Raw genomic sequence first — 23759 nt, forward strand, 5'->3', positions numbered from 1 at the left:
CTCCCTTCCTTCCTCCTCCCTCCCTCCTTTCCTTCCTTCTTTCCTTCCTTCCTTCCCTCCTTCCCGCCTTCCCTCCATGCCTGTGTTTCTTCCTTCCTTTCTTTTACAACTGATCTCAGATACAGCTTCATCAAGACTCTATTCCCTGGCTCAGGAATGAACCCAGTGAGAAGGCGAATAGAGAGGCTGCCCAGCCCCCTCAGGTCCCGCACACCTGGTGATAGGTAACAAAAAGGGGCAGGAGAGGTGGCCAAGATGAAAAGGGGCGAGAGAGTCAGACCGGGATGTCCTGGGGCAGGAGTCGCGGACCAGAGCTACTTCTTTGCAGGGAAGGCTGTACCAGGAAACACCACTCATGGTGGCGAGGCCAGGGGCTATGGCCATGCAGCACGCAGGTCCCTCTAGCGAGTGTCCATGGCCGGCGGCACCGTCTGCAGGGCTGGGCTCCGGGGCCCGTGCACCTACGCACGTGTGCCGGACTGGCCCACAGTTGCAGACTGGTCCCGTCACTCGCCTGCTCCGCAGCCACCCCCGCTGTTCCCTGCAGAGCCCCAAGCATGTGCTCTAGAATATCGGGTGCTAGCTTTTCTTTTTCTTTTAGAAAGTTCCACTGGGAACCCAGACCTTTGAACAAATTATCGAATTAACCTGGAAAATGCTGTCATTTCGTTCAAAAAGAAGTTTTAATAGTAAAGTGATGAGAATTATCTTCTGGGACGACTTACAAATTCACCCTAAAAAACAGCCTCAGCAGAGGTGGGCAGCTGGTGGGACGGTTTGAAGTTGTCCTGGGCATGCAGCCTGGCTCCAGGCCACACCGCACGGAGCGCGCGGGGCTGCGGGCCTCTGAACCCTGCCGTCCGACTACCGTGGATAGAGGGGCAAGAGAGCACAGGGACCCCACATTTTCCCTAAACGCACGCCGGTGAAGTGCTCTTTTATTATAAAAGTTCAGTGCAGAAGCTTAAGTTCAGAAGTTTATTACAGAAGTCAGACTCGTTCTCCTGGCTCCATTGGAAAGAGGGGCACCTTAGCCTGCGTTCACTGCATGCACGCACTTCCTTCTGTCAGGACGGATGGACGGACAGACAGGCCACGTCCCGAGGTCCTTGCTGACTCCTGTGTCCTTTTCTTTGTCCTGTTAAGCCCAGGTGAAGCCATTCGGCCTGTTTATGAGTTCTTCCTCTCTTCTCATTGGCAGCCCACGAGGGCCAGTCGTCCGCACATCACCTGGGCATTCTTGGTGACCTAGGAAAGGTATTGTACAACTTCCAAACTATTTACCTGAGTGCACCGGCACGCACCTGGCTTGCCCCACCCCCAGGGGGCCAGCGCTGGCCGTGCGGAAATGGTCCAGGAGTCTGGGATGCGCACGCCAGTGTTTGGATGCAACCTATGCTGGGCTGCGCCGGGGTCTCGTGCCCGTCCACACAGCCAGGTGGAGGCGTCCCTGCAGGTGGGGGTCCTTCTCTTTCCTGTGTCTTTTCATGGGACCAGCAGCCCCCGGAGGGAGTTAGAGTCCAGAAGCAACGCTTCACCCACCAGAAGAAAATAACTAAAATGGGAGGGCCAGGAGCCACCCCGGTCCAGGTGACGGGGAAAGAAAGGTGTCATCTAAGCGTTAAGTCAAATGCAGACGGGAAGGAAGGGGCATCAGCCTTGCTGCACGAGTAGAATTGGCTCCGTGGTCTCGAGTCTGTGAGGGTCGCCCCCTCTGGCCTTCCCCCCGTCCTTCAGGGGGCAATGGGTCTGAATGAACAACAGTCTGGGGTCTCACAAATGGTTCTTGTGCCTTCCGTGGAATTGCCTTTGTATTGGAATGTTCATAAGTATACATTTTTAATTTGTTTTACCGTATTCGGCCTGTAAAATAAGAGAACTCTGAATGCTATGGACATGGAATTCAAACCACTTTGTCTTCTAAATGTGATCACTGAGCCCATGACCAGGTGCTGGACCGGATGTCCTGGGGGTCCCAGCTGACAAAACGGGTTCCCTCCAGGAGTTAAATGAGCTGCAGTTCTGGACAGGGGGCCCTCTCCAACTCTGGGTGAGTCCGAGGGGTGTCAGTGGCCCAGAAGGCAGGGAGTACCTCGCGGGGGCACTGAGCCGACTTTGGAGGGTCAGTGAGTGAGGCAGATGCTTCTGAAGGACAGGGACAGGGTGCCCAAGGTTCAGAGGCTCAAAGAGTTCACCTTCTGGTGGGAGAGCTGAGCAGAGAGATAAACGTTGGGAACAGGGGGAAAACAGAAGTCAGCGGTAGAACAAACATCTTCCTGTCCCGCGGGCAGTTCTGCCTGGTTCTGAATTTCTGCTGGTTGGTTTTCACTGACTCTGTAACTTGATGCATGGGAGGTCGCGGCTGCCTGTACGGACGACGGCGTGACCACCACCCCCCGCCGCCCGGTGAAACGGTGAAGCGCAGCTTCTGTCTGCTGGGGAGTGAAACAGCGAACATGGTGTGTGAGCTTCTAGTGCCGATGCTTCCTCCACCCCCACTGCCCTCGGAGACAGTCCCGCCCAGGGTTCATTTGCTCAATGCTGGGTGGCCGGGCAGAGAATTCCTGCTCCTGTAAAGCATTCCAGGGGCAAGCTGGGCACTTGTCCTTGAGCCTCCACAGCAGGGGGTGGGCAGCCTGTGAGGACCCCTCGGGGGACAGCCTGTGCCAGTTTGCAAGGGACACGGATCATTAGGAAAACCTTGGACAACGTGTGCTGTTTCTAGAGCCAGCCCTTGCAGCTGCCTGCGCATTGGTGCTTTCTCCTGAGAGTGAGGGCTCTTCCCATCACGGGACTCAGCTGCTCCAGGTCCTCTGGACAGTCCTTCTCCAGGCCGATGTCCACTGCCCACTCCACCGCCCCTGCCCCAGTATGGTGGAATAAACACAGTCCTACTTGGTGTGCTCCTCCTCTCCGTTCTCGCTCTACCTGGGCTGCGTCCAGGGTGCCGGGGGCCTTCCTAAAGCTCACACCGCAGGGTGTGCCTGGCATGGGCAGCAAAGGCAAAGGAGGAGAACGCCCAGCCACAGCCTCCGACCTGCCCACCTCTCCTCTGCCCTCGGACGCTGGTGGCAGACAGGGTGAGCAAACCCGTTCTGTAATCCCGCCCGACTCTCCTGTCCCTGACAGAGCACGGATGTTAAACTCATGTTATGTGCTTTTGAACTTAACGTGCGATTCTAGTTCTGAAGGGCAGAGCCGTGCGGGACCTGAGCCACAAGGGCTCAGAAGCGCACCCTCCCTCACGTGCCCCGAGGGCTGTGCAGCCCGGACTGTGCCCACTGTCCCCAGAGAACACAGGCGTCAGCCCCTCAGGCACAGCCCTGGGGCCGTGTCCCCTCATCTTGTGTCAGCACCTTTGCTGTCTGGGTCTCAAAGGAGCAGGGTCTGTCACACTTGCCGGGTGCCGTGTTTCACCTCAGCCTGTGCGGACCTGTTTGGGACAACCGTGTGGCCAGGCGCGGGCTCGGGGGTGAAGGACAGACTTTCTTGCCCGGAGGTGCTGTTTCTGCAGCAGCTTCACAGGGTGCCTGGCTGAGCCTAGTTTGCCAGTGAACCAGGCCTAAGGTCAAAGCCAGGCTTTTGAAACCACTGAAAACTGTTTTGCAAGTTCCTTCAACTGAGCAAACTCTCACCACACATCAAAGCAAAAGCCAAAAACGACGCCGTCATTCCTATGGGGACATTTCTTCCGTCCCACTGAATTCCAGGCGGGGCTGGTCGGGCAGGTAGCTGGGTCTCCCACATCCTCAGCAGAGCTGAGTTTTTCCTTTCGCAGTGACAAAGTTTCCCTCAAACAGACGGGTCTCTCCTTAGACCCAGAATGTCCGGAGCTCGCTTTGAATATCTGGTGTTGCATCACCTCATGCCACGGCTCCTTCAGGGGCGGGTGGCACCCCGAGAAAGTTCAGGTGGACAGGATCTCAGTAGGCAGTGTGCCCCCCAGCCAGAGGTGTGCGGTGGCTCTCTGTGCGACCGTCTGCACACACTGTCACACAGGTGGCTGGTCGGACAACAGGTGCCACACCTGCATTCCCAAGTCCTCTGTTCCCCCTCGCAAGAGGCGCAGAGGGACGGGCGCACCTGGAGTGGAGGGAGGTGTTTTACTGTAACTGACGCATGGAGTAGGTTCTTCCCGTTATTTCGGAAGAAGAAAGAAAATCACAAGATCTCCTCCGCTGTGCCGGGGGCATTTCCAAGAGAATTCCGGTTTCAGAGAGACAGATCTGCTGATCCCCCTTCAGTGGGCTGTGCTTTCCAAATTGTTAATTCAGAACCCGGGAAAGACATTCATTCTGAGTCTGTCCGAGAAGCCAGTTCTTTGCGGTCTTCAGTTGCCGCCAATGACATGCCTGAGCTTTCAGAAGCCGTGGGAAGGGCCCGTGCATCGCAGCTAAAGAGAAAAATGTGGCCGCGACGTGGTCTCCCGAGGTGGCTGTGCGCACAGTTCCCGCCCCAGCACAAGAGAAGAGCGATGGATCTGCACCGTGAGAAACAGCTAATTTGGGCAGGTTCTCTGAGGTAAAACACCTCTGTCAGGCGCCACTTCCTGGTGACGATGGCACCAAGAGCAGAACCAGAATGCGGTGGCTCTGAAACCTTGGACGTCACCATAGCCCCCCGCGGAGGCCCTGCCCACGGGGCACACGGCCTGGGCCCTGTTTGGTGTCGGGAGGGAGCACGCCGCACAACCAGGCAGGCGTGGGGATGGACAGGCACCGTTTCTGAAGTCTGGCCTGGAAAGAAGTCAGCAGGCCGGAGCCTGAGGGGGTCGGCGCAGACCAGGCGCAGGCAGCAGTGGCCCCCGCCCTCTCAGTGAGGTGCCCCGGCCTCAGGCACTCAGCACGCTGAGACTCTACTCTGGCGGGACCTCCAGTGATGGGCAGGGGACAGCTGACACTGGTCCTGGCGACTCATTGTGGCTGACATTGTCCCCACCAGAGCAGCGCTCTCTGTCCCGGTCATGAGGGAGGACGCCCCGGCCCAGGACCATGCTGTCACACTGCAAAGAGATGTCAGGGGGGACTCAGGGTGGCCGGGCCTCCTTCTGGGTTCTGTGGTTGGTGACAACATGAATGAGGCTAACGAATTGATCTTCAGATCATGCTCTCCGGGGGAACCCATTTTCCGATTCTAAATCTCTGGTTCTTTGGACCCTTGGCTGTTCCGGTGTTCTATGTGAGGCCTGGCTGACGTTCTCCGTGCCACCAGTGGTTCTGGGAAACACGGGCGTCGGCTGCTGGGTGGCACTGGGAGCTGCTGGGAGCTGGCTCTCGGCCTCTGCCATGCACTCTGGCCTCCCACGGGTGGTGTCATTGGGCACAAAGTGAGCCAAGAGGGCGAGAAAGGCCACCAAAGGGACACACAGGTGCGCCGGCGGAGTGTGGAACCCACAGAGCAGGGGAGGGGCAGAGTCGGGGCTCATGTAGACAGTGTAGGCTGTTTAGAAGATGTGACATATATTCCGTCCCCTCAAGAATGGGTAGGATTTTAAGAGATTGACAGGAGAAAGGGTCAGGTGCGGGGGACAAAATCGTGGGCCCAGGGAGCCCCGTGGCGGCTCTGGTTTCTGCGTGGGCCACGGGGAAGGCCCGCCCGACCTCAGAGAAGCCCTCCCGTAAGCGTGTCCCCCAGGCAGCCGTGCGTGGGCGCGAGGGGCCCCAACTGGGAGTCATGCGCAGAGCCCAGCCCCCAGAGTGACGGCTCTTTGGAGCCCTTTGTTCTGTTGACTTTCGTCAGGGGAGTCTGTAGGTGTATGACCCGAACTGAGACCTTGAAAACACAGGGGTAATTCCTACACTTTAAGTAATGTTATAGGACCTGTGAGAAGTGAGTCTGGGGCAGAGGTCCCCTTCAGGCAAGGTCTGAGCGAAGGCCCTGGGGGAAGAGGGCTCGTCTCATCCGTGTGTTCTCCCAGGCCTGAGCATCCCAGGAGCCCGTGCGAGAAATGGAAGAAATGCCCCCCAAGTCAGTTGGGGTGTCCGAGCAGAGATGTAGGGGGTGGCACCCAGCAGGCCTGGGTTTGGGTCACTGTGGGTGACTACATGCTGTGCCGATGCCCCCACGCCCCCAGGAGCGTGGCAGGGAAGGCTGGGGTCCACGCCGGGGTCTGCTTCCCCAGGGGGCAGCACCGACCCCTCCTCCGGAATGTCATCGCCAGCTCCGTTGGTGTTCACGGTGCACAAGCCAGGTGTGAGTTCAGGCCCTTGTGGGACGTGAGCATGCTGAACAGGTGAGACAGGCAAAGTTTCTGAGTCCATCAGCATCTTTTTCCCTGACAGGGAGCGTGTGGACGGGCCGGCGTCTCTGCAGCCGGACCGAGCTCCTGGGCCGGGTTTGGAGTCAGGTGGCAGGAGATACACTGGACTCTGCTAGCGTGTTGCACCAGCGGGCCCGGCGCCTCGCTTACATCACGCTCTGTAACTGCCTCCTGCGGAACCGTTGGACGTGCGTGGCTGGCGTGCAAAAACACTGGCGCTGGGACAGTTCCCATCCGCTCCTGTGCCTTCTCCCCCTCTGGTTTGCTCCGGTCACGCACTAGTGCAGGGTTGGTGTGATTTGTACACTGCCGAGTGTGCCTGTCTGCGAACAGAAGTCTGCAGACAGGCAGAGCTGCTGCTGTTGCCCTGTCCCTGCATGGGGGGCTCAGCCACGACCTCAACGTGGGGCGGGGGGGTCACTCAGGCCTCTGCCTGGGCCCCTGAGCATCAGCGAACGGAGAGCAGCGTGGGCTCCTGGTTTGCACACTCAGGGTTGGAAACCTGCTTTTACAAGCACTCTCTGTGCTTTCCAGCCTGAGGGGCTGGTGTGAAACACAGTGGTTCCAGCTGTGCACCTCCTGTATGCCAAGCCTTGGAAGTTCCGCTGTGAGCTCCCTGGAGTTCTCACGGCCCTCCAGCTGTCCATGAGGTGCTCTCTCCTTTCTTCACCGCCTGTTAGCAGAAAACACCCGAACATCCAGCGCTTTGTAGTTTTATGACACAGGAGGGGAGTGGATTCAACCATTTTATGAGTTGGTTTGGGGTTTCTTTTTTTTTTCATTTTAAAAAGTCATTTATCGTGAGGAGAAATCATATGTCTCAAGAAGCTTGATAAACTCGGCTTTGCATGATTACACCTTCAGGTTGAAACACATTTCATTTCATCATTTCCCAGAAGGGGCACCGAATCCACCCATTTCCTGTTTTTAATCTCAGAATGTTCTATGTTTCCTCCATGTCTGCTTTCCCGGCAGCAGGACCCGGGAAGCCGCCAACACCAAACTCTTTAAACTTGACCTAAGGTTCCTGCGCTTTGCATGGAGCTGCAGTCAAATCGGCAGCGTCTCTGCACAGAAACGGACGCGGGAGGGACGTTCCTGTTGTCCCCGTGGCGTACGGAATCGTTCGGCTCGCTGGTCAGCGAGCCCTGTGCTGTGTGGGCCCGACACCGGGGCCAAAGCTCTCGGTCACAGTCAGTGCCCACTGGCTTGTCCCCGCCCACTCAGCCACTCTCTCTTCATGTCGCCTTGGGCATGGGGTTGGGGGTGCATTTCCTCACAATGAAACTTTCTAAACTGCTCAAGCCTACCTCATTCTATCTTGGGTGTATTTTAACCCTTCTGGGTAAGGAATCTTTCTAGCACCTACTGGACCCCCTGGGATTCTTTGAAGAACAGCCTGAAAAGATCTTAACTGTTTCTTCTAGACTCAAATGCACTCTTGGGAATATGCCTCTGGCCTTACCAAGGGACCACACACCTGACGGGCCGTAAACCCCGCAGGCAGGGGCCTCATCGTTGCTTCCTTCCCTTGCTCATTCACTCACTCCTTCGCAGGTCCCCGGGGGAGCTGGGTTCTGGTTCCAGGTTTTCCATGACGGCATAGAGTGCAGCTCTGCAGCGAGAAACTGCCACGGGCACTTGTCTGACCAGATGGAGACATGTCACTCCCCTCAGAAAAAGCCACTCCGCAGGGAGAGCGCCTCCCTGTCCCTAAAGGGCCCTGTCTTTGAAGTTGCCTGCTGCTGGGATAGTATTTTCAGTCTCTCTCTCCCCCCACCCTCCTTCTCTCCTTTCTCATTTGCTGCTTCACATCTGCTGGGTTCTAGACGAGAAAGAACCCTCGAATCATCTTCACGGCTGCGGGAAGGCGAGGACCCGGAGCTCCCAGGGAAAGGAGGGACTCGCCCCTGAGTAAATGTGCGAGCTGTAGTTCGAAGCCTTTGCACTTCTCTTTTACTTGGAGGCCTCAGAGGTCAGTTTTACTTTCTTTCTCATTCTTGACCTATTGCCGCCACCGGCTGCAGAGGGAGTGCCACTTCGTCACTTCGCAGTCTGTGTCATGTCACTGGGAGGGGACCGGCCATGCGACTCGGGAAAATCTTCTTTTTCCCAAGTTTGCATGGTTCAGTGTAGCCCTTCAGAATGAGACAAGGGGGATGCTTGCACCTGTCTGAGCCCCGCCCCACCGCACCGCCCAGGACGTGCCCGGTGTCTGGCCGCCCACCGGGCACACGTCTGCTGGCCTGGCCTTTCGCTCCCCTGGCATTTGAACTTGAGGCCTTCGTCCGCAGTGTTTGTGCGGACACTTGTGAGGGGAATGGAATATGGAGGGAGCCCCCTCCTTCTCTTATCTCTAGCCATAAGGTCAGGGGTTCTCTGACATCAACGAGTGGAGTGACCGACTGTGGGACAGTCCTCTCGTGGGGACAATGATCGGGAGCTCTGACGTGAGACCAGGCCGTCTGGCCCCAGAGGCTGTGGGAAGCCAGATGGCCAGGGTCCCTGTGGGCCTTCAACTTGTTAGGGAATGTCTCGATCTACCAGCAAGTTACTAAAACCTTCATTTATGGAAAAGTGGCAATGAGCCTTCTCCATGTTTCTCCTGGCGCCTCTGTTTCGAGGTAGGAGACGGCCCAGGACCGGGGCCGGGGCGGGGGCCAGGGCCGGGGGCCGGGATTGTGTTAAAACTCAATGGCCCTCGTGTGTCTCCTTGAGAGAGGTGTCTGCTCAGGAGCTCCGCCCGTTTTTCAGCTGGGTTGTTTGCTTGCTTGGTGTTGAGTTGTGTGAGTTCTTTAAATCGTATGGATATCAACCCCTTGTTGGCACTTCCGTTCGCAAATATCTCCTCCCGTTCGGTTGGCGGCATTTTGGGGAAGGGGGTCAAATACATGGGGACAGAGGAAGATTTGACTCCGGGTGGTGGGCACATAGCACGACATACAGATCATGTGTCACAGAAATGTCCACTTGAAACCTGAGCGATCTTATTGACCAGTGTCACCCCAATAAATTTAATTAAAAAAAATAAAAACAGTGGCAAAAGACCCAGGGAAGGCAGAATCCCCGGCTGCACCCCACCCGAGTTGTCTGTAACCTGGTCCCCTCGCCTAGAAGTCAATGACTGTGCCGCCTGGGCTGCCTACACAGCAGCCCGGGAAGGGTGTTCTGAGCAGGTGGCTCATCATTTCTCTAAACGGTGACCCTGGGGGACAGGAACTCAGACAGCGGTGGGGCCTGGACTTCCGCCTCACCTCTGAGCCACCTGCCTGCCAGGCTGCGGGAGGGGCCTGCACAGTGTCCCCCCTTCGGCTATGGCTGTCCCAGTGAAGGTGACAAGGGTAGCACCCGTCACCCTGAGTGAGCGCAGCCCCTGCTGCAGCCCGAGCCCCCAGGGCTGAGGACAGAAAACACCTGGAGAGCAGGGAGGGGCTCTGGGTTCCCCCCGCCCGTGGTGGGTGGGGCAGTTCAAGAGGCCCGCGGGGAGGACCCAGGCAGCCGCAGGGTACTCGGTGCTGGGGGCGGGGAGGAGGGCTTTGCTGCCACATGCTTTTTTTAGACACCGAGAAAGAAAAACAACAGCCAGAGGAGAACAAGGCTCAGCAATGAGAAACCAAAGTGCCAAAACCGAGGGGGAGAGGAGCACGCGGCGGCTGGGAGTCGCAGGCCTGCCGCCCTGCCTGCACTGCTGCTCTTTCCCTCTGGCGGGACAGGGCTTTAGAAGTAGAGCCTCGGCGCCCTCGGTTCCGGGCCTGTGGCCGCAGGGTGGACGTGACACACTCGGCCGCACAGAGGTTCCCCCCACCCCCGCCGCCGCCCAGGGGCTCCGTGCGAGCGGGTCCAGTAGCCTGAAGTTCGTCTCTGGGGGAACCATCAAGAACCCTGGTTCTCTGCAGCTCAGACAGCTCTGGGTCACCCCGCAGTGTCCCGTGGGGCCCAGGGGGCGGGAGCAGCAGGGACACGGCCATTGAGAACACTGTCCCAGGAAGCTGGCAGGCAGGCTTGCCAGGGTGGAGGAGGCCGGCTGGGGCCTTGGGAAGGATGGGCCTCCATCCGGGGAAACCTGGCCACCCTCGGGGCTCTCGGGGCAGTGGGGACGTGGGGAGCTGCCCCTCCCCGCAGACAGACACGCACAGACACCGAAGCTGACAGTCCTCTGAAGTCCGCACTGTCGCTGAGCAAAGGGTTGAAGGTGCAAGGAGGGACCAGGGCACCGTCTGAGTGCCACCAGGGAGGCCAGACAGCAGGACGGACGGGTGGCCCGAGCACAGTGCTCGGCAGGCCCGCAGCCCCTCCCAAGCAGGTTTGAAAATGTCACTTGCACAGAACAAGTGCAAAGAAAGGGTCTATGAAGGGGCCTCCACCGTGTGGTTTCAGGGGACAATCAGTAGCATCCCTGGGGTGGGCAGGCTGTCTCTTGGGATGTAAGGAAGAGGGAAACAGGTGTGTCTGGGGGAACTTCCCAACTCAACTGGGAGGCCTGGGAGGCTGTGGGGGGTGCAGGGGGAAAGGCCCTCCTGGCTGGGCCCCCTCCTGCCCCAGCCTGTGGAAATGCGAGATAGGGGCTTCTCTCCCAGCCTCCCAGATGCCCAGCTCCGTGTCCTGCTGCTGGCTACCTCCTCAAGCAGAGGCAGGGCAGGTGAGGCCACCCCCAGGGCCTGTCTCCCCGTCCCCTGGACTCCAGGCCGATCCCGCTTTGCCTGGTGTCCTTGTAAAATACGCTGTGCAGAGGCCTCGGGGGGCCGGCCTGCGCAGGCACATTGGCTTTCTCTTCCATTCCTCCCCGTTTTGGTCTCGGCCCCGAAGTGAAGTTCTCGATGATGGTGCAACAAGGTGTCACCCTGCTTTCACTCCGGCTTTCCCAACACGGGAGAAAAATGGCAGAATGGCCTCCTGGACTTGCTGGGGGTTTCTGCACCTCGTGTGGTGGGGGGCAGATGGGCTGTAGATGCCGGGTCTGCAGGCCCTGCACCAGCCGCCCGCAAAGCCCTGGCCGCTGTCCCTTGGTGGCGCAGAGCTGGGCCTCGGGCCCTTGGGGGAGTTGGATTCAGATGTAAGAAGGGCTGTGGGAGTGTGTCAGTGTGAGTGTGAGTCCGTGTGTGTGTGTGTCTCCGTGTGAGCGGGGTGTCCGGGAGGGACCCTCCTCGCGCCCGCCGAGCCACCTGAAGCCATTCCTTGCCCCTGCTTCCCTTTCTGGCACTTCTCCATAGCTCTTGCCTTTCGGTTGGGCCGGGCAGCTTCCCCTTTCCCTGCATCCCTGCATTTCACTGCTGGCCTTGTTCCTCTTCTGGGCCAGGAGGATGTGGAAACCCGGTTACAATATGACAGGGGCTGCCCTGTCACAATCGGCCGTGGGTCTGCCTCCAGGAGGCCTCTGGATGGGCGTGGGGGGAGGTGAGTGGCTGGAGAGGGAAGAGGACGGAATGCAGAAGTTGGGGCTTCTGGAAGCCAGGCCTAGCTGGAGCTGGGACAGCGTCCTTCTGAAGCCCAGCCTTTCCCTTGAGCAGCGACTCCAGCGGGCGGTGGCGGGCGGTTTGTGCCTGGGGAGCCCAGCACCTCAGCCACTCCCGTCCCAGACCCACGCGGGCCCAGCTTCCTTCTTTCTGTCTGTGGGGTGCGGGATCACCTCCTCTGTTTCCTCCCTCCTCTAGCCCTTGCCATCCTGACACCTGGCCCTGCCCCCTCCACGAGGCCCCCAGAGCAGGGCTACCGTCTCAGCTTCCTCCCTGCATGCCCTCCCTGCCTGCCAGGCCCCGTTGCCCCCTTGTCCCCTGGGAACTCCCTCCTCCCGCTTCCCATTGGGCTGTTGCCCTGCAGGGAGCCCAGGCTCTGGGGTCACTTCTCCTGCCAAGCTCCCCTGCTCAGACACGTTCCTGTCTCCCAGGGATGAGAGCCCCTGGGATGCGGGCCTCACCTCGGTCGGGGGGGGGGGGGTTGGCCGGGTCTTTCCCCTGTGACCCCTCCCTCAGACTCTCCTGCACCCCGAGATCGGATTTCCCTTGTACCGTGTCCTCGGCACACGCTTGGGCCTGACACCCACTCTTGGCACAAGCCGGTGACCTTGCGCAGGCCCAGGGGCCTCTCAGGTAAAGTGGGGGCCACTTCCAGAATGCAGGGGGCTGGTGTACAGAAGCATGTCACGCCCCGCCCCAGCGCACAGACACGGGGACCCCGACCTCCCCTGGATTTGAAGGGGGACCCGCCAGGCCCTGGGCTGCTCTTTTCACCATTTCCCAGGAAATGCTGTTGAGTCAGAAAACTCCCGCGGGGTCCGGGAGAGAAGCAGGCCCCGCCCTGATTTCAAAGAAAAGTAGCTCCAGGGAAGGGCAGGACTTTCGAGATATTCTAATCCTCAGAAAGAACAGATGGAAGGGCAGAGGGCAGCTGCTAGGAAAACTCTCTGAGGTGTGAAGGTTCTTCCGGACCGGAGTGAGCGATTGATTGACAGACATGTTGGGACCTGGAGGCTGAGCAGTGGGTGATCCCTGGGAGGCTGGGGGGGGGGGGGGAGGGCGGGGGCGGCCCAGCGTCCTCGCTCTGTGGCTGCTCCCCTTCCTCTCATAAGGAGACCTGAACCAGACAGGACACCCTCCTGGGGTCCCCCTGAGCAGAGGGGACTTTCGTCCCCCACGTCCACCTACAGGCAGTCAGAGCCCTGCCCGGGAACCGCACTCAGCATGACAGCCCAGCGCCCCTGCAGGGTGCTCGGAACAGGGTGCCCGCGCCGCCGGCCGCCCCGTGAGGGGAGTGGGGAACCAGTGAGACGGGGAGGGGGCACTGGACGAGGAGCCTGCAGGAGCTCTTTAACTGTGGGCATAGAAAGGGCCAACGCTGCGAGTCTAACCCCAGGTTAGCAGTACGCCGACCCTGTCACTGGGCGCTTCGCTACCAAGATGGAACATTCCAGCGGGCTCCTTTCCCAGGAGCCTCTGTGGGAGCACTTGCAGGGGGAAAGGGGGGGATGAGGCTGAGGGTGACTCTTCAGGGTCCCGGGGGCTGCTGTCTGTCTGTCTGTCTGTCCGCCCTGCTGTCCTCTGTGTGTTCCAGTCACCGTCAGTGCTGGGCTCCCGGCCTTCGAGTCCAGTACTGAGCTGCCGTTGTAAATACGTGAGCGGGAAGAGTGATCTTTGCGTGCCCTTTACATGTGCACACGAGTGTGCCCTAGGGCACAGCCAGGTGCAGCCACCCCCACCCGCTCCGCCGGGCCTCAGCCCTTCTGCCCTCTGCAGCCGACTCGGCTGCAGATGGACTGAGGGTCTTGGACACTCTGCTCCTTCCTGCCCCCAACCCCCTCTGGTTGCCTGAGAAACATGCTTTTGGGGAGGAGAGGAAGAAACGGGAGGACAGGGATGAAGGGCTTCGTGTCCACAGACCGTGATAATGTCACCCGGGGCTGCTGACCGCTCCTGAGACTCCAGCATGAGGGTCCCACGAACACGTCCCTTAAACCCCAGAGCCTGTGTGAAGACAGGGGCCAGGGGTGGGGGGCTGCAGGCTCAGGGATGTGAGACAGTGAGTGGGGGACTCAGTGCCAGGGACGTGAACTGTTTCTCTTCCTTTGCTGAGTCACCATTTGCTTGGAATTCTGGCAGGGACGCCCCCACCAGCCTCTGGAAGGGAGGGATAGTGGGGACCCACCCTCTGTGTCCTGGGGAAGATTACTTTATCTCTGGCCTCCCTGAAGCAGCACTGGGGCTCCTGGAATCTCTGGGCCTTGACCCAGGGCCAGCTGCAGGGACGGGGGGGGGGGAAAGGCCAGGCGTATCCACAGAGCCTGGAGAAGGCCTGGAGCCCTCTCCTCCGCAGCAGGGAGACTGGGTAGGGGCCCAGCCCCTCCGTGCCTCCCCCGCTAGGGGGTGGGGGTGGGGGTGGGGCAAGTTCCCAGTCAGGGGTTTCCTTCCGTCTTCAGCACCTCCTTTGCCCAACCTCCCTTCTCGGGGGCACTGGCAGCTGCTCCATCGAGAATGCGCCACCAGGAAAACCACATCCGAGCCCGCGTGCAGGCATGGCAGCCGGGCGCACACCCCACAGGTGCCCCTCACCGCTCGGGGGCCCACGCTGCCGGCACCCAGAGGACGTGGGGCAGGAGAGTCGCCCCGCATCCCTTCACAGCCCTTCTTGCCCTCCCTCTGGTGCTGCAGGTGAGCACGGCGCCATTGTGGGCGCGCGCCTGGTGCCCCCCCAGGCCCACAGGGCCCACCACATGCCCTGCTGGCTGCCACCACCTCCACACGCCTGGGCGCTGACTTGGTGGCTGGTGTTTCCTCTCTTCCCTCTGACCAGTGTAGTTTCCCCCAGTTGGAGTCAGATTTGGAGCAGAAAACAAAATAAGGTTCAGTTGTCTTTACGGCAGGGTCTTGCACCTTGGCGCCAGCATCCCCCCACCTCCCTCCTCCAGTCAGCCTGGGGACCAGACCTTCCTGACTTGTCCCGAATTCTCCAGCCCGCCCTTATCGCCCGGAACATCGCTCTCCTTCCCCCTTTTCAAAGCTTGAACTAAATCCCCTCACTGTTTTTATCACCACTTTTCCGTTTTCTCCTCCTTGTGATTTCCTTTAGATTTTAGGGGCTGGGGGCAAGTTTTATAAATTTCATCTTAATTCTTCTGTACACTTGCTACCTGTAGAATAGGCAAGTATTATTTTTACAAAAAAAAAAAGTCATTTAAAAAAATGAAAAAGTGAGGACATAACATTCAGAAAGAATCCTTAAGCCTGCTCTTTAACCTTTGAACCGTCCACCCCAGAAGTGGGGCGACCTATGTCTCAGAGGGCAGGTTGATCACCCCCTGCATGGGGTTGGCATCATGGGGCTGCTGCTTCCCAGGAAGAAAACCCTACTTGCCTGCGCCTCCTTTTCGAACCACCGCTTTCTCAGCCAGGGCTTTTGTGCATCCGACGTAGCCCAGTGGGAAACGTTAAAACTGCGTGAATGAAATGTAAACGGGACCAGACAGGTCCCCACTGAGCTCGTTGGAGAGAGCGGTCAGAAGGTGTGTCTCCGGAGCTGTGCCTCAGGCCGCTGCTACATTCTTGGGGGGCCGATCTGAGAGTCACGTTTCCCTGTGGCCATCTCTGTCACATTCTGCCTGAAGCAGCAAAACTGTCCCAGGCCCCAGCAGGCAGCCTGAAGCCCCGGAAGGGTGATTCCCAGGCAGTGCTGAGTCCCCCAGGGCGCTGGGTGCAGCCAGGGGCCAGCAGCATTTTCCAGAGGGCGTCCGTCTCTGCTCGTCACCGCCAGCAGCAGGGACGGATTGCTGTCCCTGTATAGTTTCCCCCTTTTGAAACACTTGCTGATGTGCCCAGTTCCAGCCAGTCCTACAGGCCCTGACGCCAGTGCCAACCAGCCTGATCTGCCCCTGGCTTCCCATCAGGAAAAGTCACCGTGCAGCCGGTGCCAGCTGGGGGCAGGGGCCTCGTAAGCGTCACCAGGACTCCACACTAGAACCTGACTCATGGACGTGACTGTCACACTTGCTGGGTGAGGGAGCCGAGGCTCCGAGTGGGGGACACTTCACCCGGTCCGTCCGCACAGCTGGTGGGAGGCAGAGCGAGTGACCGCAGTGCCCCGTGACCCGGCAGAAGAAGGGGGTGGGGTGTGTGGCAGCCCAAAGCCTGTCCCTGTGCACAGCACGGTGTGGACCTCCTGCAAGAGTGGTGCTCCCGGCACCCCCTTGCTCCCAGCATCCCAAGTTCCCGGGAACCTCTCTCGGAACTGACCTACGAAGCACTGTGTTCTCAGCCACTTGCTTCGCAAATTTTCCTTCAGCGTAAAAGGGTGTCTGCAGATGCTCGGGTGTGACGGTCGCCTTCAGAAAGTGGGAGCGAGGGGCCGCTGAGGCAGGGGCCCTGTGATGGGCACCCTGCCTGCCCCTGTGGGGCGGCGAAGGGGAGACAGGCCCTGGGAGCCCCTTTATCTGAGCCCACAGCAGGGCTCACGGCCACATCAAGTCCAGAAGGGGGCCTGTCCCCAAGGATCCTGGGAAGGAAGCAGCAAGGGCTGTCACCGCTGGGAGAGTGGGCATCACAGGACAGAGATGGCCGGCCCGAGGAGTGCGCAGTCCTGCGGAGGGGGGCGGGCATGGTGAGCTGAGCAGGCGGAGACCCAGCTGGAGGAGGGGACTCGCTGCCCTGGGCAGGGACCTGGAGCACGCATTGTCCTGTGGCGGAGGCCACGTGCAGGAATCATGGGGCGCACTCCCGAGTGGAAGCTGCGGGGTGCTCACAGACACGGTGTGTGGGACTGTTTGGGTTCTTGGCCTCTCTTCCCAGGGTCCCCCCTTTGATTCATGAGGGGCAGCGCCTGCTGAGAGAGCCGTGGTCACTGGGACTGGCCTGGAGGGCCTGGGAAGGACTTGGGGTTGAGTCTCCTTGCCACAGTGCAGCCTGTGGGGACTTTGGGAGCACATGTGGCCCCATAAGGGCTGTCTTGAAGGCGATGATCTCAGGACGGTGGGCGCAGCCCGGGGCCCAAGTGCCGACTGCTTGCCCCATGCTGGGCGGTGGGCAGTGGCACTGCGGGAGGGGCCTTGCTGGGTGGGGCGGCAGCTTGGGGACATGCTGGGGTGTGCTGTGAGTAGACAACAGTCACAGAGATGCCTTGAAAGCACAAGAGAAATTGGCCATGGAGGCCGGTGCGGAGCTGAGACCAGAATGGGTCAGAACGCGTGGACCCGAGGGGCGCGCCATCGGCACGTGTGGGGACAGGAGGAGGGACCCCGTTTGGATTTGGGGTGCTCGTCTGTGACGTGGGCGGGAGGCCGGACAGCTTAGCGGCACTGAGGCCAAGTGAAGGAAGTCCTGGCCAGGAGGCCCCAGCATGTCACTCCCTGCCTTCCGTAAATACTTCGCATGTGGCATTCTGTGGGGCCAGGCAGGATCCTGGCTGGCCAAGGCATCGTGGCTGCAGACCAGGGGCCTGGTGTGCGGAGGAGCAGCTCAGCAGTGAGTCTGTTTGGGCTACGCTCATGGGACAGCCCCGGGCTCTGTGTCTGACCACACCTTGCCTGTATTGCAGCTTCCTCTTCCATCGGTCGAGAAGCATGGAGCCCCTGGAGGGAGCGGTCAGGACCTGCTGGCCCATCCCCTCCCCAGGTCAGATCCAGGGCCCTTGCTGAGGAGACAATGTGAGAACACCTAGCCGCTCCAGAAACACACCAGGGTGGGAGGGTTCCAGGATGCGGGGCCCCTGGCCCTCCCCTCCACCTTTCTCCCCCGCTGCAATCGGGCTCCCTTGCTCCCGCACAGTGACAGATGGCCGTGACATGCAAAGGTCACTGCCAGCCCTGCTCACGTGAGTTAATTACAGGCAAGTGGTCTGACCATCCTGGAAGGCTAATGCAATTTAAAGAATATGTATAAAAGGCAGGCGCGGCACATTTTCAAATTCTCCCAAATACGCATTGAAACATGTTTACTGCCAGAAAGTGGCCAGGTGATTTCCAATCACCTGAAAGCCTCAGGTTTGTTTCCATGTGGCCCTGAGGTGGCAGCTGCAGGCATTTAAATGCACAACTGAAGGCAGACTCACAGGGTGGGTGATGGACAGTCTTTCTTCCAGAGTGTTCTTTGGTTGGGCAGTCTGGACAGGACTCGGAATCCGAGGTATCGGCAGCGTCCATGTGGAAAAGCTAGGGACCTTTTAGGGAGTGGAAATTCCTCCCGAGGGAACTCAGTTCACTCTTCAGAAAAGGGGCATATTGCATGAAATCTAGCAAATGAGATGTTGGGTCTTTTACTCTCTGCACCTTTATTAAACAGCGTCCTGAAACTGGGGGTGGGGTCTGCCGGAGACGGAAAGGCGAGGCCGAGAGCCAGCCCTGGAGTTGGCCCTTCCCACCGCCACGCGTTGGCTGCTGGGACAGGCCGGGGGGGTTGCGTGGGGCCTGCAGTGGGGGTGGCTCTGAGGGTGAATGCACCACGATGTGTGCACTCACTGCATGTGAGTGTGTGTGCACACACGTGTGTGCTGCGCAGGGACTTGCACACTTCCCGGCGTGGAGAGAGAAAACGCAGCTTCCAGAGGCCCTCCCCGCATGGGAGAACGCGTGTTTGGAATACCGACCGGAATGTGTTCATTACACATGGGTCCAGATTTGCGTATTTATGCGCCAACCCCAAGTGGACCAATTCGAGAGCTGCCGTGGAGCCCAGGCTCCTCCCTGAGAAGAGGTGACAGTCCCTGTCTCCTAGGACCCGGGTGAAGATGACAGGCAGCCTAGGAAAAGGGCTTTGTACGTACCGGGCATTTGCAAAGCTCCCAGGGACTGCCTTCCACAGGCGCTGGGCCAACCAGGGGACAGGATGGTCAGACAGGACAGGGCCAGACCACCTGTCGCGTGAGCCCGCCGAGACAGTGCCTGCTCATCCCTGGGAACTCGGGAGCTGCTGTGCGGAGCGTGCGTGCTGTGCGCAGCTAGAGCACGTTCCGTGGGCCCGGCTTTCTGGGGGAGCAGATGGGCTCCGGAGTGACAGCTGTGTTTTGTTTCCTAGATTTTGGTAATTTTCAGGGAACTACATATTAAGGGCAAAACTTTCAAGTTAGTTGGAATTACACTAGAAAACGAATGATCCTCTTGAACAGTTAACATGTAATGTCGAGCAAAGTGCTCGGCGTCAGTTATGTTAAATGGTCGTGGGTGGTCTGGAAGGTTCGACAGAATCGCATGTTTCCAGGCTTACCCTGGGACGGCCCAAGGCCGGTCTAGGCTACAGTGTCTAACGGCGGGAAGGAGATAGACACATTGTATCAGGTCTCAGCCCCAGCTCGCTCACAGTGAATGTGAACTCCCGACTGCTGTGCTCAGCATCACATGCCAGCAAGGGCCTCTGGGCGGGCGGCCTGTGTTAGAAACTGGCTTCCAACCTCCCAGCACAGTGAGGCCCCTTCTCTGTTGTGTGTCTGGGAGCCGTGCAGCTATCCTTGCAGGGAGTTTTCTGTCACATCACGTATCAGTCGGAATGTCCCCGTTTTAAAAGGTAGTACGTATCTGAAGACATCCTTGCCTTTCCCCGATTACCTGAGGCAGCCATGTCTCCAGGCTGCAGAAAGCTTGAGGTTCAGAAAGTTCATATAAAGGGTCAGAGCTCAGCGAAGATGGCCGGGGGCAGAGGCCACTGGCGGTCAGCCTCACACCGTGACCCTCTGTGGACCATCGAGCCTGCACGTGCCGGGCAGGCCAGCTGCCCACGGCTGTTTGACCGGGCAGTGACTCCCTTTGTCAGACCTGGGTGAGCAGGAGCAGGACAAGGAGAGGGAGGCCAGCGTTTGCTAGGAAATGTGTGAGCTGGTTGGTTCAAGCAGCAGCTTTGGACGTGACTTCCAAATTGGTTTTTCCCAGGATCCCAATGTTTTAATGCATTTTTCATGGGGGGAACAGGGAGGGCCTGGTGCCAGATGCACTTGGGAAACGTGGGTTTAAGCGACGTCTGCTTCCTGCTGCACAGCGCAGCCGGCTCTGCTGATTCAGGAGTCCGTCCCTGTGCACGTGACGGCGGCCACCGGGGTGGCACTCTGGAGAGAATGCGTGTGTGCATGTGTGTGCATGTGGGCGGCTACTCAGTCTTAAGACACAGCCCCCTCCCGGGAAGCTCTGACCCATAAAACAGCACAGGACCTTGCCGATGTGAGTGGTGAAAACATTTAGTGGGGGGCTGCTGACAAGGAAGACCCACCAAAATGGGGTAGCTCTTCGTGGACAGGGGAATACACTAACTTCTCCCCACTCTGTGTTGTGCAAATGTTTTCTACTTTTCTGTGAGTGTTTTCTGAGAAAATTCGGAGGGAAGAACATGTGCCCTGGGGGCAGCCCGCTAGGGAACAGCCTGCCTCGGTGGAGGCATGGGGTCTCCCCTCAGACCCCAGCGGAGGGGCGCACTCCACACCTGTCTGTGCAGGTCAGGGTTCTCCCCGTCCCGGATGGTGCAGGGCAGAAACCCCGGGATGTCACACACCAGAGGCTGATCCCAAAGGCCCTGCGACGTCATGTCCTGAGCTCGGGGAACGGTGGCCCCATCTCTGAGGGACCGCTGTTGCCTTTTCCCGGTCTGAGAGCTAAATAATGGCTTTGAGCAACAACGCTTGCTTTTTTTTAAAGCGCTGCCTTCTGCATCCCTCACACGGTATCACAACCCAGCTTTCTCTCTCTGTGCTTCTTCATTGCAGTTTCATATGGGGCTGACGGCTTTAGGGATTTTCATGCAGTAATTCCCAATTCTTTCTCTCGTAAGTATACTCTTCGCTTCTAAAGAGCGGAAATGTGTGTGTGCATGCCATACCCAGCGTCCTGTGTGAGCCTCACGCATGTTTCCCGCCTCCTTCCCGCATGCCGGACAAAGTGAGGTGCGTCCGTGCCGACCCTTCTCTGTGTTAAATGACCGCCACCAGGAGCGTCACTCACACCGTAAAGTACACACGTGCCCCTTCGATGTCAGAAGCACCAGGGAGCTTCCCTCTGTGGTGGCAGCGGAGTGACAGTAAGAGCAGATGTCACAGGACTGAGGGAATCGTTGCTGCACTCGCGCCGCCGAAAGTTTTGTTATGAACGTGTGGTTTTCTCCTTTTTATTGAAAAGATGGTGAAACGGGCAGATGTGCCGTCCCTGTGAAATGACCCGGCCTGTTCTCCAGACCTTGTTCCCAGCCCCGCAGGGCGGGAGAAAGCCGCCGTTAATTTCAGAACTGAGAGAAGGCGCGGGGCCTCGAGAGCTGAGGGGCCCCCTCGGGGCCCGGGGCTGGCGGCCACTCCTGAGCCGAGCTGTGACACCCGAAGCAGGTGTTCGCTTCATCTTTCTTTTTTAGGTGTGGAGAGATGGTAGATGGTGCATATCTTTGAGCCACATCCTTGAAGGTGCATTTTAAGGAATGGAAGGGTGCTTTTTTGAAAATGTGCGTGCAGGTAGCTGAATACTCAAAACGATACAAGCCGGTTGCCCTCTGAGGACTTAGGCCTTCAGAGCCTGCGTTAGTAAGTCCCCTCGATTTGCAACATCGGGAATGAGGGCGTGCCTGTTAATACTGTAACGAGTGTAATAAAGGCTCTGATCCAGAAGCTGCCAGGGAACCGGTGAAGACGGGTTTCTGACACCCTGGCCACCCACAGCTCTTTGGTGTCTGCAGGGTTTATCGCAGCAACCCGGGTTAGGCCCTCTGCTCACAGTCTACGTCGGCTGCCTTTCCTACTGTAAGGTCAGAGAGACCCTTCGCTTCCTGAGGTTCCTTTGATCCACCCTTTAAGCGCTAGCTCGCTCTTCGTGCCTGTGGGGTATGTATGTAAGTGTCTATGTGTGTGTACACGTGTGCATGTGTGTGCTTCCACGACTATCTGAAGCACTAGGACAGAGGGCTGGCGTTGCTTTGGAGATGAACGTCACACCTCGGACACGTCAGGGAGTCGGATGCACTTCGGGGTAAGGCGATCCCGCCTCAGACGTGTCTCCTGGTGTCTGGGGGCGGGGAGGCTCCAGCAGGGTGCCTGGTGGAGCAGGCGCTTTGCTGAAGACGTCGGTGCATAAGAAACGTCTGCCTGGGGCTAGAAGGGGTGGCGCTGGAGCTTCCGGGAGGCAGATGCCACACGTGTCTGTGCACGGCCTGTCTGTTGACTTAAAGAACTGGGCTCACAGGTATCCGTGGTTCTCTCTCTTCCTCCCCTCCCCCATGGACCCAAACTGTGAAGGTCACGGGCAAGCGGTTTATTGCCTGGGGCGGCTCCCCACCAAACAGCAACCAAACTGTTCTGGGCCAACATCGCCACCTAGTGGTCATGCTGCAGAATTGCCCTCACCCCCCCCTTCTTTTTCTTCTTAAAAAATTAAAAACGTGACCTGTCTGTCCCTCTGTCCCTCCTCTGTCCCAGTGTGTGTCCCTAGTTCCCTGGGAACATGTAAACATGCTTGTGACTTGTTTTCATATGCTTCCTCTTTCCTCTCTCCCTACATTCCACTTAAAGGCCTAAAACATTGCATACGAATTAAAATATTCCTCGTCCCTCATCTCCACGAGAAAAAGGGGGAAGAAACTACATTTAAAATGGTGTTGGTTCTCATGCCTGGCTTTATTAGCCTTCAGAATGTTTTTAAAATTGGTAACCCTCTTTCAGAGGCAGAGTGAACTCACCTACGTCCCTCCTCAGCCTGCATTTTCACGTAATTGCCCTCCCTCCAGACAAACCATAAATATTTTCATTCCATTTGATTTTCACTGGCTAGTCACCGCGGCTGCAGGAGTACTTCTGTCTTCCATTTTCTCATTTAAAATAGCGGGCATTTCAAGCTCCCGTGGCCTAAACTCCCATTATAGTGACAATTTCAGAATCGTTTCTCCATAGAAAATTGTGGTCTGAATACCAACCGTTCACCTGGCCAACCAATATAAAGCCACGTGCTCACAGGGAAGAGAACAGGAAGAGGGAGCATAACCCATTTCTGGGGGGGGTGGGCACTGCATGAAGATTCTTTGACTGTTGGGGACAGTTTCTGACCCTGGGCAGCAGACCAGTCTGGCCTTGGCCCCGTTGACCCGTTACAGTGACTTATGTCCACGCTGAAGTCCCCTCCCACTCAGGGGCCCAGGGTCGCTCTTAGTGCTGCTGTGTTGCTAACAACCTAGACAGATAGTAACGCAAAGATTTTAGCCTTTCTTAACTTCAGATAGCCTCTGGGAAGGAAAGCAGGTATTGATTCAGGGTTGAAGACATCCTCTCTCAAGGGGAGCCCTGCTTGCTCAGTGACGGAACTGGGCCCCGGGCCGGGCTGGGGTTGGGGTGAAGGTAGAGCAGGTCCCGGCTGGTGCTTCGTATTAATGGGCCCAGCGCGGCGCCTCTCGGGGGCCGACGTGTGTTGACTGACATGTGACTACGAGGTGGGGAATGGGGTCACAAACACCCGTAAAGCATAACCCCTGTGTTCAGGGGGAGTCTCACATTTCACACAACCCACGGCAGGGCCAAGCATTTCCGGGTCCGAGGAAATGGCGCAGAGGTGCTGGTTGAGGAATTTGGAGCGAAGCCTGGCGGGTCAGTGTGAGCTCTGGTCAGCCTTCCAGACAGACGGCGTCAGTGGGGTGGGCCGAAGCACAGCGCCCCGTAGGAACTGGCTTCTGTCCCCACTGACTGCCCTCTGCCCGCTGCAGGCTGCGCTTGCCCTTGTAAAGGAGGCAGACAGCCTGCCTGGCACGGGGCCCCGGGACTGGATTTTCTTTGCTCCCGGCCATACCGCTAATCGAGTTCGCCATCAGCTAGGACCCCAAACCCCTTTCTCAGACTTACATAAGGGAAGCCAAGACGCGCCCATCCCAAGATTGTGTTTAAAATATGTATTTGAACTTAAGTGGACCTTGCCTGGCTGTCTGTTAGAGATCTGGCCTGCAACGGCCTCTTACTAAGGTAGCTTCAGGTCCTGATTTCCATCATCTGCAAAAATAACAAGCATGCTTCCTGTGTCCCCCTCCCGGCCGGGCGGGAGGCGGTTTCCCCAGCTGCCCCCTCAGTGGGCAGAAAGCGTCCT

The 23759-nt window shown here is 58.4% G+C and overlaps 1 protein-coding gene across 11 annotated transcripts in view; it reads left to right on the plus strand.

Moving 5' to 3' along the window:
* The window catches only part of IKZF1 (IKAROS family zinc finger 1), an 82487-nt gene that overhangs the window by 32005 nt on the left and 26723 nt on the right, over positions 1-23759 (plus strand). For 8 of the 11 annotated variants that reach the window (XM_053926781.1, XM_053926780.1, XM_045197376.3 and 5 more), the window contains one exon: positions 20423-20482. The exons of the other annotated variants lie outside the window; for them this stretch is intronic. In XM_053926781.1, coding sequence (XP_053782756.1) covers positions 20423-20482 — 60 coding nt within the window. The remainder of the gene's footprint in view (positions 1-20422; positions 20483-23759) is intronic. 11 annotated transcript variants of the gene reach the window in all.

This window comes from Desmodus rotundus, chromosome 6 (assembly GCF_022682495.2).
Source record: "Desmodus rotundus isolate HL8 chromosome 6, HLdesRot8A.1, whole genome shotgun sequence".
NCBI classification, from domain to species: Eukaryota; Metazoa; Chordata; class Mammalia; order Chiroptera; family Phyllostomidae; genus Desmodus; species Desmodus rotundus.